Raw genomic sequence first — 14306 nt, 5'->3', positions numbered from 1 at the left:
AGTCTTATAATTAAATGTCATCTTTTAGTAAGTGTGCATCCCTATGATGTGACCTTCATAAATATTTCTCAGCTTTTTTTCATTCTCCCTTTTGATGAGAGAAAAGCTACAGGGCCTGAACTAGCTAATTACTCTTCCTTTTCTATAGTGAACACACTGAATGTATTTCAAAAAGGTTACTTTTCCCCTTTCCCTACTGAAAAAATGAGAAGTGGTGGTGTTTCACAGATATTTACCTTGAGAATCTGGTGGGGTTCCTAGAGGTAGAACCTATGGAAGTGTGGAAAGCTCCGTAAGGCTGGCCCCACAATTTCTCACTCTTAAGCTAATCAACACTCTCCCTTTGCAATTCATCAAAATTACCCTTTAAGTGTCCCTAAGAGTTTATGGCTCCAGTGGCTTTTTCTCCAAGTAAGCTGATCTTGGCTGTTATCTACATTTTTTTCATCTCTCTAATATTCAGGGTGGTGGTTTCTTCCCTGTGACCTCAATTCTCTGATGGGTTTAAGAAAAGTTATTTTTTTCCTCTTGTAAGGAAGTCCAAGCTCATTAAATGTCAAGAGATGAAGCCAGAAGTCCTGGATTTCTTAACAGGTATTCAAAGTTTAATTTCCTAGGAAGTTGTAACATTTTACATTCTCACCAGAAATGATTCAGTATTCATGTACTTGCATCACCACCATGCTAGATGTTATAACTCCATAATTTCCCAGTTGGCTCTGCAGCTACATCTGTCCATGTTACTAAGTGCTAGCCAGTAGAATATGAAGGATACATGTGCAACTTCCTACACCTATCTTTAAGGTGAATTGATGCACCTCTTTGCCCCCTCCTCCACTTGGCTCCTTAGGATGTGAAAATGATGGTGTGCCATCCTGGGCTGTGAATGTCACCACACTAGGGGTGATAGAAAACAAGAAAAAAGGCCCACACCAGTCCTACACTACCTATCAGTATACCTCAATGTGAGGATAGAAAAATTAGTTCCTGTCTTATCTTAATGCACTGTTATTTTGGGTCTCTTACATCCTACTAAATCAGTATTTCAAAACGTAATCCTTATCTTTAACAAAAAAGAGACTTGAAATATTTTAAATCAAGCCCATTCCAATCTCCTGAATTACACACCACTGTTTTGCAGTATGTTGTCTTTTTAAATGCTGTAAGTCAATTCTGCTGTTTTGTTCCATTGTCAATATTTGTTTTTATTTACCCATATTTCGACATTTTCTTTGCCCACCATTGCTTCTTGTTTCTCAAATCCTCCATCTGGGACCAATTATATTATTAATGGCTTGCCAGTGCCCTTCTTCAGCCCCTCTCCCTACACACCTCTTGACTCCATGACAACGGTTTTTGTAAACCAGGCTAGAAGTCATAACAGCGGTTCTTAAAGAGTGGTCTGGGAATCCCTAGGGGTCTCTTAGGTCAAAATCAGCTTCATAATAATTCCAAGACTTTTCCTTTTTCATTCTTATTCTGAGTGTAGTGTGGAGTTTCCAAGTTTACATGACATGTGATATTGCTACAGACTGAATACAGAAGCAAATAGAACTCAGTCATCTTCCATTAAACCATTAAAGATATTTGCAAAATTGTGTAATAATTCCACTCTTCAGGTTAAATATTTTTGTATGGAAAATAATTATTTTTCATAAAATACATTATTTGTGTTAACATGTAGTGAGTTTATTAGTTTTTAAATGAATTTAAAAAGTGAAAAATTCCCATTTGAGAATTGTTATTCCAAAATGCCCCAGTGTTAGGTCAGTTTTCCTGGGAAACAGAATCTGAGATGGAAATTTATGATGAGGTTTACCAGGGAGAGCTCTCAGGAATATCATCTGCAAGGGAATGAAGGAAACAGATTTGGGAAAGCGAAGTTTAACTGTGGTGTAGTTATAAACTCTTGGGGAGCACTAGAACAGAGGTTATTCTTCAAACTTCTTCTAAACTATGGCAAAGGGGACCAGGTTGCCCTCTAGGAGGCAGTATAACCTTACACAATACAGCCCACTTCATCTAAAAGGAACTCCTATATAGGAATTTAGCTGTGCATTGTTATCAAAGAGACTCACCAAGTGCCTCAGTCCTAAGAGGGGGTGGAAGTGGGGAGGATCTTGACAACTCTGAGGCATAGCTTACATTTTAGAGTTCCTTTAGGGATCAGGCTGAAATGACCCATGGCAGGACTATGGCTGAATCACACCCTTGACATATTCCTTTTTTGCTGTCTTCCTTCTTCCATGCTCTTACTCTTCTTACTGAGTAATTACTTCCTGAATAAATTACTTGCAGAGGAATCCTTACCTCTATTCTGCTTCTGGGAAACACAAAATAAAGGATGTCCAAAACATATCTCAAATCCATCCCTCTATCTTTACTCTGAATACTTCTTCTTAGTCTGCTGTATTTTTAGCAAATGGTTGACCATCCAGTCACTTCCTCTCCATTAAACTGGGAGTCACATACTTTTTCTCTTCCTAATCTTTTATATCAGCAAACTTCAAAATTAAGTTTGAAATCTAGAATGGAAAATTTCCAGGCAGCAGTTCATATGTGTCCAAGTGGAGAGATTTATGATGATTTGATTATTCTTTCAGATGTTACTTCAGTCACTGTACTTTATTTCTGTACCTTTGGACAGAAAAATAACTTACAGAGACCAAATCACCTTCCTGACATAAGATCAGTAAAACTTCCTACACTTTAATTATTTGAGTTTACTGTCAGACACTTCATCTCACCCAATAAATACACCCACTCTTACTGGAAAAGACCCAAAGAGGTACCTAAGGTAGGCCTTATATGAACTGTAAGTTAAATTTAAAATTTTTCTGTTGACTTTAAAGTTATGTAAAGAAAGGGACAAAAAATTTAAGTGAAGTATAAGCCAAATAAACACAAAGGAGAAAATCAGAGAGAAAAAGAACATTTATATCACCTAACATCACTTAGATTGGCTATTAGTAAAAAGACAACAACAACAACAATACAAGTACCAGCAAGGATGTGGAGAAAAGGGAACACTTGTACACTCCTGGTGGGATTGCAAATTGGTGAAGCCACTATGGAAAGTAATATGGAAGTTCTTCAAAAAATTAAAAACAGAACTAACATATAATCTAGCAATCCAATTTCCAGTTATTTATCCAAAGAAAACAAAACACCAATTCAAAAAGATATAGGCATCCCTATATTCACTGTAGCATTATTTACAATAGCCAAGATTGGAATCAATCTTGCAATAGGCAAGATATGGAAGTAACCTAAGTGTCTATCAATAGATGAACAGACAAATACATGGTGAATATATATCATGTAATATTACTCAACCTTAAAAAGAGAATTCAAACCTTGACATTTGCAACAACATGATGGACCTAGAGCATATTATGCTAAGTGAAATAAGTCGAATACAAATACCAGGAAAAAGATGGTGGAATAGGAAGGCAAGGGATAAACCTCCTCTTGCACATACACCAAGGAAGCAGCTACAGCAAATACAAATAACCTTGAAAATGACCTGAAGACTTCAGAACAGACCATCTATTCCTGGTGAAGAAGAGACCACATAGAGAAGGCTAAGAAACACAGAACTTCAGTTCACCAGTGAAAATAAACCCACAGTCCTGGCAGCAGACCAATTACTTACCAAGCAAGTATGAAGTGAAAACAAAAGAAAAGTAGTAAAACCAACTATACACAAAATCAGTCAAGGGATAAACAAAAAATGCACGTTAAGACAGCTAATACATAAAGTGTGGAGGAGGAAGAATAAAAAAGAAGTATTTTTACATTGTGTCTGAAATAGAGCAACCATCAAATTAATATAGACTGTTATGTATTTAGGAAACTATCCATTAACCCTATGGTAACCACAAACCTAAAGCATATGATACACAAAATTGAAAAAAAAATAAATCCAACCACAACACCAAAGAAAACCATCAAATAACAAGAGTGTAACAGAGGAATAGAGAGGAACTATAAAAACAACCAGAAAACAATAAAATGGCAATAAACACATACTTACCAATAGCTACCTTAAATGTAAATGGACTGAATGCACCAATCCAAAGACACAGGGTGGCAAAATGGATAGGAACAAGACCCATCTACATGCTGCCTATAAGAGACTCATTTCAGACCTAAAGACATACATAGACTGAAAGTGAAGGGATGGAAAAATATATTTCATGCAAATAGAAGAAAAAAAAGCAGGAGTGGCAGTACTTGTATCAGACAAAATAGACTTCAAAACAAAGAAACAAGAGACAAAGAAGGACAACACATTATGATAAAAGGTTCAGTCCAACAAGAGGATATAACCATTATAAATATCTTCACACCCAATACAGGAACACCTAAATATGTAAAACAAATACTACAGAACTAAAGGGAGAAATTGACTGGAACTTATTCATATCAGGGGACTATAACACACCAGTTACATCAATGGACAGATCATCCAGGCAGAAAATAAATAATGTAAGAGGCACTGAGCAACACACTAGATTAGATAGACTTAACAGTTATCTACAGAAAATTCCACCCCAAAACAGCAGGAAAAACATTTTTCTCAAGTGCATATGGAATGTTCTCCGGAATAGATCATATACTAGGCCACAAAAAGAGCCTCAATAAATTTTAAAAGATTGAAATTTTATCAAGCATCTTCTCAGACTACAATGGTTTGAAACTAGAAATAAATTACACAAAGAAAACAAAAAAGCCCACAAACACATGGAGGCTAAACAACAGGCTTCTAAATAATCAAATGATCAATGAACAAATCAAGCAGAAATTTGAATAGCACATGGAGACAAATGGAAACAAAAATACACTAGTTCTAAATTTGTAGGATGCCACAAAAGTGGTTCTAAGAGGGAAGCACATAGCAATACAGGCTTACCCCAAGAAACAAGAATAATTCCAAATAAACAATCTAAATTTAAAACTAAAGAAACCAGAAGAACATATGAAACCAAAAGTTAGTAAAAGGGAGATAATAACGATCAGAGCAGAAATAACATGTATAAAACAATAGAAAAAAATCAGAGAAACAAATCCCTAGCCAGATTTATCAAGAAAAAGACACAAACAAAATCAGAAACAAAAAAGGAATAGTTTGTAACGATATAACACCACAGAAATACAAAGAATTACTAGAGAATTCTATGAAAACTCATATGCCAATAAATTTGAAAAACTAGAAGAAATGGACGAATTCCTAGAAAAGTACAGGTCTCCAAGACTGACCCAGGAAGAAAAAGAAAACATGAACAGATCAGTTACCACTAACAAGATTGAATTGGTAATCAAAAGACTCCAAACAAACAAAATACAGGACCAGAGGGCTTTACATCTTAATTTTACCAAAAATTTAAAGAGCTAGGACCCATCCTTAAAGTATTCCAAGAAGTAGAAGAGGAGGGAATACTTTGAAACTCATTCCATGGGGCCAGCATCACTCTAATACCAAAACCAGAGACACTACAGAAAAATTAATAGACCAATATCCCTGATGAACAAAGATGAAAAAATCCTCAACAAAATATTAGCAAACCAAATTCAAGAATACATCAAAAGGATCATCCATCATGACTACGTGGGATTTATATCAGAGATGCAAGGATGGTACAATATTCATAAACCAATGAAACATCATATACCACATTAAGAAAAAGGATAAAAACCACATGATCATCTCAATTGATGCTGAAAAAATATTTGACAATATTCATGCATTCACAATAAAAACACTCAACAAGATGGGTATAGAGGGAATGTACCTCAATATAATAAAGGCCACATATGACAAACACAGCTACCACCACACTCAATGGTGAAAAGCTGAAAGCTTCTTCTAAGATCAAGACAAGTACACCCACTCTCACCACTTTTATTCAACATAGTACTGGAGAGCCTAGTCATGGCAATCAGATGACACAGAGATAAAAGGCATCCAAATTGGTAAGGAAGAAGTCAAACTGTCACTATTTGTAAATGACATGATGCTATACATAGAAAATACTAAAGAGTCCACCAAAAAACTATTAGAATAACTGGAATCAGCAAAGTTGCAGGATACAATATTAACAGAGAAATATGTTGTATGTTGCATTCTAAACGAAGTAGCAGAAGGATAAATAAGGAAAACAATTCTATTTACAATTGCATCAAAAAGAAGAAAATACCTAGCAGTAAACCTAACCAAAGAGGTGAAAGATCTGTAGTCTGAAAATTATAAAACACTCATGAGAGAAATTAAAGACACAAATAAGTGAAAAACTATCCCATGCTCATGCATAGGAATAATTAATATTGTCAAAACGTCCAGTCTGTTCAAAGCAATTTACAGATCCAGTGCAATCCCTAACAAAATACCAATGGTATTTTTCAATGAAGTAGAGCTAATAATCTTTAAATTCATATGGAAGCACAAAAGATCCCAAATAGCCAAGCCATCCTGAACAAGAAGAACAAAGCTGGGGTTGTTTTGGTGTTGAGGCATATGAGCTCTTTATATATTTTGTATGTTAACCCATTACTGGATGAATCACTTACAAATATATTCTCCCATACTATAGGTTTCCTGAGCTATGCTTCAAGCTATACTTCAAGCTATATTACAAAGCTACAGTAATCAAAACAGTATGGTATTGACACAAGAACAGATCCATAGATCAGTGGAAAATAGCTGAGATATAAAACTATACATATATGGTCAATTAATATACAATAAAGAAGGCATGAACAGCAGCGGGGAAAAAACAGCCTCTTCAAAAACTGGTGTTGGGAAAACTGGACAGCTATATGCAAGAGAATAAAACTGGGTTACTGTCTAACTCCATACACAAAAGCAAAGTTGAAATGCATCAATGTCCTGAATGTAAAACATGAAACCATAAAAGTCTTAGAATATAGGCAAAATCTCTTGGACATAAGTATGAGCAATTTTTTCCTGGACATATCTCCTTGGGTAAGGGAAACAAAATAAAAAACAAACAACTGAGACTACATCAAACTAAAAAGCTGCGCACGGCAAAGGACACCATCAGAACAAAAAGGAAACCTACGGTATGGGAGAATATATTTGTAAATGATTCATCCAATAATGGGTTAACATACAAAATATATAAAGAACTCATATGCCTCAATGCCAAAATAAATATTCAAATTTTAAAAATGGGCAGACCTGAACAGTCATTTCTTCAAATGAGAAATTTGAATGGCCAACAAGCATATGTTCCATGTCACTAATCATTAGGGAAATGGGAATCAGAACCACAATGAGATATCACCTTATACCAATTAAAATGACCACTGTCCAGAAGAAAAGAAATGTGTTGGCTAAACTGTGGAAAAAAGGGAATCCTCCTACACTGTTGGTGGGAATGTAAATTAGTGCAACTGCTGTGGGAATGGGTGTGGAAGTTCCTCAAAAAGCTAAAAATAGAAATACCATACAACCAGTAACTCCACTTCTAGAAATTTTCTCAACCAAAAAAATCCTTGATGCAAAAATATATATGCGTCCATGTTTATTGAATTATTTACAAGAGCCAAGATATGGAAGCAATCAAAAGCATACATCAATAGATGAACAGATAAGGAAGATGTGGTACATATAAGCAATGGAATATTATTCAGCTGTAAAAAAGAAATCCTGCCACTTGTGACAACATGGATGGACCTTGAGGGTATTATGCTTAGTGAAATAAGCCAGGTGGAGAATGACAAATACCGTATGATTTAACTTATTAGTGGAATCTAAAAAAAAACAAAACAAAAAATGAAAATCATACAGACTCATAGACACTGAGAAGTGACTGGTGGTTACCATGGGGGAGGGTTTGAGGTAGGTGTGTGGGTGGGGAGGGTGAGGGTGACAAAGGAGCACAGAAATTATCAATCACAATATAAGTTGGTCACGGTCATTGTAGTACAGCATGGAGAATACAGGCAATGTATCTGTAACACCTTCCTATGTTGACAGTCAGTAACTGCACTAGTTGGGGTGAGGAATGAATAATGTGGGTAACTACTGAACCACTGTGTTGTATACTTAAAACCAATATGATTGTATATCAACTATACTTCAATTAAAAAAAGGCAAATACCATATGATTTCACTTACAAGAGGAATCTAAAAACACCAAAAAGAACATAAACAGGTACATACATATAGAGAAAAAGGTTGTTACCAGAGCCAGGAGAAGATGGAGGGTGGGTAATATAGGTAAAGGGTATTAAGTAGTATAAAATTCAGTTATGAATCATCAGGATGTAATGTACAGCACAAGGAATATAGTCAATAATATTGTAATAACTTTTTATGGTGGCAGGTGGTAACTGGAATTACCTGGGGGGTCATTTCTTAATGTATGAAAATGTTGAATCACTATGATATATACCTGAAACTAATGATACTTCATATAAATTAAACTTCAATTTTAGAAAATTAGTTTAGACCAAAAAACCCCTCACAATGTCCTGCAACTAAAAATCTTTACCCAGATTTTCTTGTATAGATAACACACGAACTGTGAAAACTAATTTTTTAAAAGAGGTCTATAAAAATTAGGTGTGCTTGTGAAACTGGACTTAGTATAAAACTTATTCAAGAAGAGACTATGAAATGTCAATACTCATTTAGATATTCAAGTATTGGAAAATTGTTATTTTCATAAAAATCAATCCCTGCAATTTCAAATTACGTCAGTTAACTTTCAAAAATAGCTAATAAAAGTGAAAATTGATAGTCATGCTTGTACTTTAGTCTGAAAGATTAGTTTTGTGAAATCAGATTCAAATACAGTTGATATCCAAACATTAAAGGTTAAAGTTCCCTTCTAATCAATAACCCTAATCCTAACCTCCTTTCTTAAAAGGCACTAATGGTTTTCTGTACATCAAGCAATATTTAGAGGCAGCATGATAAAAAAATTACCTTGAGTTGGTTCATGTATTGTTATATTAGGGAACCATTATTACTGCTCAGACCACCACTACCACTTCCAACCAAAACCAGACAGATTGTATAAATCATGGGTTGTGGAAGGAATAAAATGAGTTGTAGGTTGAGTGAAGCAATTTAAGACAATTGCTTATGGCCACCTCATGAAAAGAAAGCATTGTCTCATTTGAAAATACTACACTAATTAAAAATTATATTGGCTATGCTGGCTGTATAGAAACTTACAGCATTAAAAAACTAGTTGCAGAATCAATTTCTCAGGAAAATCTTATTCTCTCCACAATGACTCTAAACATATTACTAATTATTAACTGTGAGTCCACCATTGTCAAATAATGTGAAATACACTGAATAAGTATGGATCATTCATAGTCCATGATGCCCTAAAATCGTACAAGTCACATTTGATTTGATACACTCCCACCTGGTTTTTAAATTTTTAATAAATAATTACATATTTACTTGATTCTAAGACATAACTGTTTGAAAGATGAATCCCAATTTCAGAAATGCAAAAATGTTTTCAAAAAGCATAAGGCTGATAAAATATGCTAATTTCATATTATACATTATACAGTAAATAGTACTATCACTAATTTTCTAGAATGCTTTTGATAAAATAGTTCAGCATCTAACAGACCATAGGAATCCATTATAACATAGTTTTCTATGAGCATAGGCTTCCCCTAACCCATAAATTCTGAGAAATATCTACAAAATACTACTAAGACATCCATATTACTATCATATATCATTAACTTTTAAGATTTATTTTACATACTATCAATGTCTTCCTAAGGCATAAAATTCCAAGTAAAGCTAAAAGTCATCTTTGAACAACACCCTTAATCCTAATCTCCTGCCAGAGATGGCACTAACAATAATTTGGTATGTATTTTTCTAGTCCATTTTAAATAGTTTTACATACACACATATTTCAATAATAAAAACATAGTTCAGTTCCTTGATTTCATTCCAGTTTATAATGTCATCATACAATATTTCATCTACATCGAATTTTCACTCATTGTTTTAGATAACTACCCATGTTACAAAATTCAATACAGATCTAGTCCTTTGCTTTTAACTGCTGTATATTATTTCATTATTTGAACATCACATTTTATCTATCCATTACTCCATTGTTATTTAAATCCTTTTCAATTCAAGTACATATATTTCTTATGCAATTTGTGAGTTTCTTTAGGATGTATATCCAGAAGTGAACTACAGGGTTCTTTTGTCTTATGAAAAATGCTTCCCTGCCTCAAAGTCATACACATATCATGTATTTCTTCCAAGAACTTTGGAGATTGGCTTTTCACATTCCAGTGTTCTAATCCTTTGGAATTCTGTTTCTTTATATGTTGTAAGGTTGTATATATGATTTTATTTTACCTAATATGAACAAATACTTCAACTTTTATTTACTAGGCCATAATTTCCCTACCGATTCATGATGTCATATGTAATATACACCAAGTTCACGTATATTCAGTTTTTTTCTCTAGGTATTCTATTCTGTAAAATCTGTTTACTTACCTATTCATGTACTAATATCATACTAATGACCATAACTTTATAATATTTGTAATATTTGGTAGGTGTGCCCTGTTTTTTCAACATTGTTTCAGCAATTCACAGACTTCCACTTCCATGAATTTTAGAATCATCTTCTAAAGATACTGTGAAATTCCTGTTAGATATTTGGAACAATATTAGGTCTGTAGATTAATTCTTGGAGAACTGAAATTTTTATTGGATTTTTCCATCCATGAACAGGGTATTTCTCTCCATTTAGTCAAGTCCTTTGCCCTTCAATAAAGCTTTACAATTTTTCCATAAAGATCTTTTTTTTTAGTTTATACCAAGATATTTCAAAAGTAAAGTGTGAGTTGAATTTAAGGGAAGACCTTTCCTCATTTAGTACACTTGGCGTTTCTCACCTGTATGGCCTCTCTTATGCACAGAAAGAGATGCTCTTTGAGAAAAGGATTTCCCACATTCATTACATTCAAAGGGTTTCTCACCAGTATGACTTCTCATATGTATAATAAGTAATGAGCATTGAGAGAAGGCTTTTCCACATTTATTACATTCATAGGGTTTCTCCCCTGTATGACTTCTCACATGAAGAGTAAGGGATGAGATTCGAGAGAAGGCTTTACCACATTCATTACACCTGAAAGGTTTCTCTCCAGTATGAATTTTTTCATGCTCAAGGAGATTTTGTCTCTGACTGAAAGCTTTTCCACATTGATTACAATGATAGGGTTTCTCTCCAGTGTGAATTTTCTCATGTTCAGTGAGATTTGATTTCTGACTAAAGGCTTTCCCACATACTGTACATGCATAGGGTTTCTCACCAGTATGAATTCTTTGGTGTCGAATGAGGTTTGACATCTGAATAAAAGCTTTCCCACATTCATTACATTCATAAGGTTTTTCTCCAGTATGAATTTTCTGATGTGTAATGAGATTCTCTTTCCGGCTGAAGGCTTTTCCACATTCATTACATTCATAGGGTTTCTCAGCTGTATGATTTCTCATATGTACAGTAAGGGATGAACTTTGAGAAAATGCTTTCCCACATTCACTACATACATAGGGTTTCTCACCAGTATGACTTCTCATATGTATAATAAATACTGAGCACTGAGAGAAGGCTTTTCCACATTTATTACATTTATAGGGTTTCTCCCCCGTGTGACTTCTCATGTGTAGAGTAACAGAAGACATCCGAGAAAATGCTCTACCACATTCATTACAAGCATAAGGTTTCTCCCCAGTATGAATTTTCTCATGCTCAATAAGATTTTGCTTCTGGCTGAAGGATTTTCCACATTCCTTACATTCATAGGGTTTTTCTCCAGTATGAATTCTCTCATGTTCAATGAGATTTGATTTCTGACTGAAGGCTTTCCAACAATCCTTACATGCATAAGGTTTCTCCCCTGTATGAATTCTCTGGTGTCTAATAAGGTTTGACATCTGAATGAAGGCTTTTCCACATTCATTACACTTATATGGTTTTTCCCCAGTATGAATTTTTTGATGGGTGATAAGATTTTCCTTCCTGCTGAAAGCTTTTCCACATTCCTTACAGTCATAGGGTTTTTCTCCAGCATGAATTCTTTCATGTCTGATGAGGTCAAATTTATGACTGAAGTCTTGTCCACACTGATTACACTTAAAGGGAGTTATAACATGGGATGAGCAATGGTAAAATAGTTTCCCATACTTACTACATTCATTTTTCTCTCTTACACAGCCCTTCTCATAACTAAGCACGTTTAAACTGTGTTCCAAACCCTTATCAATTGAGTCACATTCATAGAAGCTCTGTCTTGAAGTAATAATGTCTGAGATCAGAGGAAGTATTTTGTTAACTTTTTTACATTCAATAACATTTTCCTTAATCAGAGTTTTCTTGGAGATGGATGTGACTTTCCTCACAAGTGTTTCCTGTTTCTTCTTGATCTGTTCATCAACTTCCCAAACTTCTAAAATGGAGGACCAAAAATTATTACTTTTGAATTTTTCTGCCTCTATTATTAGTAACATTTCAGAAATTTGCTAATGTGGGGTTGGTCTTTTGTTTGCTCTAGCTTCTCAAAATGAAAAAAACATCCAAAGTGCAGGTGTCCCTAATTCCTAAGGTGTAAGAAATTAATTCTTGTTGAAAAATATTATGGATATAAAACTGACATCTATAGGCCCAAGTAGCTTTGACTTTGAATGTGTATTGATATGATATAGAAATCAGTAATAGAATGATTAAGAGGAAAAGCAAACATATAAATGACTGGAAAGGGTGTCAAATGACAAGAGTATAAAATTAGCATTTGTGGTTAAACACAGGGATTGAATGTGTATTTTTATTTCTCCTTCTCCCTAAAATTCCATTAAAATGACAGTACAAGAATAAAGGGTCATATCCACAAGAACAAAGGAAATAGTGTATAAAAACGGTGAACAAGAGAATTCAACAAAATACTGGAAGACAAAAGGCATATAGGAAACTGTTAACTGATAGCAGGGCTAATAAATAAAAGTACTATGAAAATGCAAATATCAAGCAACAAAGCAATTTTTCCACAAAACATTAAAAAAGCTAAAAAATATAGAGGATTCAGGTACTCAAAAGATAGGGATAAGATTGAGGCTGAAAAGAATACTAATTGAAAGTTTGAATAAGTAGTTGTACTCTCTGAGGCAGGTATTATGGATATGCTTAGGTAACATCTGTCCCAACCTCCTAATATGTTTTTCCATCCTGCAAAGAGTGAAAGAGTAAAAACTTTACTTCCTAGACATACTGGCATGTAGAATTTTGGGTGTTACCTAGATTCACCATGTAACATTTTAATTCAGAAATGAATTAGAGGAAAGAAAGTGGGCATTTTGCTTATGATACTAAACAGAAGCAGCAGGTTTCTGGAGCTCACATTTTCCTGGTTCAACCAGAAGTAATTTCTTGATCATAAGGGGAAAAGGAACTCACCTAGCAGCTCACTTCTGTGGTATGGCTTTGAGACTCATTCCTAAAAGCTTACCCTATAGTTGGTCCTTTAGTCCTCCCAAGGATTCTGTAGAACATTTAATACCTTCGTATAAATACATTACTTCTTAAATTAGCAGCAGCTAGTGTATTCTTTTTCTCTGTAACTGAACTTTGACCAATACACCATCTCCCACTCCCCCAATCCACATGGGACATGGCCATGTATCTACCACCTGAGCCAAGAAAAGGCAGGCTTACTTTATGGAGAAAATGAACCATAGAGACTAGACTTAGCTACAAGATTTTTAGAATATCTTGTAAAATAAGGTAATGATTCTTATGGGTTCCTTATTTATACATTTTGAGAGTCTCATAAAAACTAAAAATATAGAGAAAACAAAGCAAACAGAAAAACTGGACAAATAGGAACTCTAGGAATGACAAAAGTTATGTAAGGATATGTAATAGTGATTTCTTAGCTCAGTAGTAATGATACATCAACAGTCAGAATAAAGTAAGCAGTAAAAACTGACTTAGACAAAAATTGTTATATATCTATTTTCAGAGAAAAAAGAAAGTAGTAGTAGTGGTGGTGGTGGTAAGAGTACTAAACTTCATATTTCATTTATATCAAGTTGATAAAAATTGGAAAATTACCAAGCAGTGTCATAATCCAGAGAAGTCTAGCTTCCACACTGTCCCTGAAACAGATTCCTTCTTTGTCCTACAGGTAAGCATTTTTATTAATTTTTGGATTATTCTTATAGTCTTAAAAATAATGTGCATATATGCACATATTGGCATCCCTCCCACCCTCCT

At 34.3% G+C, this 14306-nt stretch overlaps 1 protein-coding gene across 13 annotated transcripts in view; it reads right to left on the bottom strand.

Moving 5' to 3' along the window:
• Positions 1 to 1850: 1850 nt before the first annotated feature.
• Positions 1851 to 14306, bottom strand: part of ZNF568 (zinc finger protein 568) — a 32859-nt gene continuing 20403 nt past the window's right edge. For all 13 annotated transcript variants that reach the window (XM_073226232.1, XM_073226233.1, XM_073226242.1 and 10 more), the window contains one exon: positions 1851 to 12486. In XM_073226232.1, the coding sequence (XP_073082333.1) occupies positions 10907 to 12486 (1580 nt within the window). In that variant the 3' untranslated portion in view covers positions 1851 to 10906. The remainder of the gene's footprint in view (positions 12487 to 14306) is intronic.

The sequence above is a fragment of the Manis javanica genome, chromosome 17 (assembly GCF_040802235.1).
Source record: "Manis javanica isolate MJ-LG chromosome 17, MJ_LKY, whole genome shotgun sequence".
NCBI classification, from domain to species: domain Eukaryota; kingdom Metazoa; phylum Chordata; class Mammalia; order Pholidota; family Manidae; genus Manis; species Manis javanica.
This window is presented reverse-complemented; position numbering and strand designations above follow the sequence as displayed.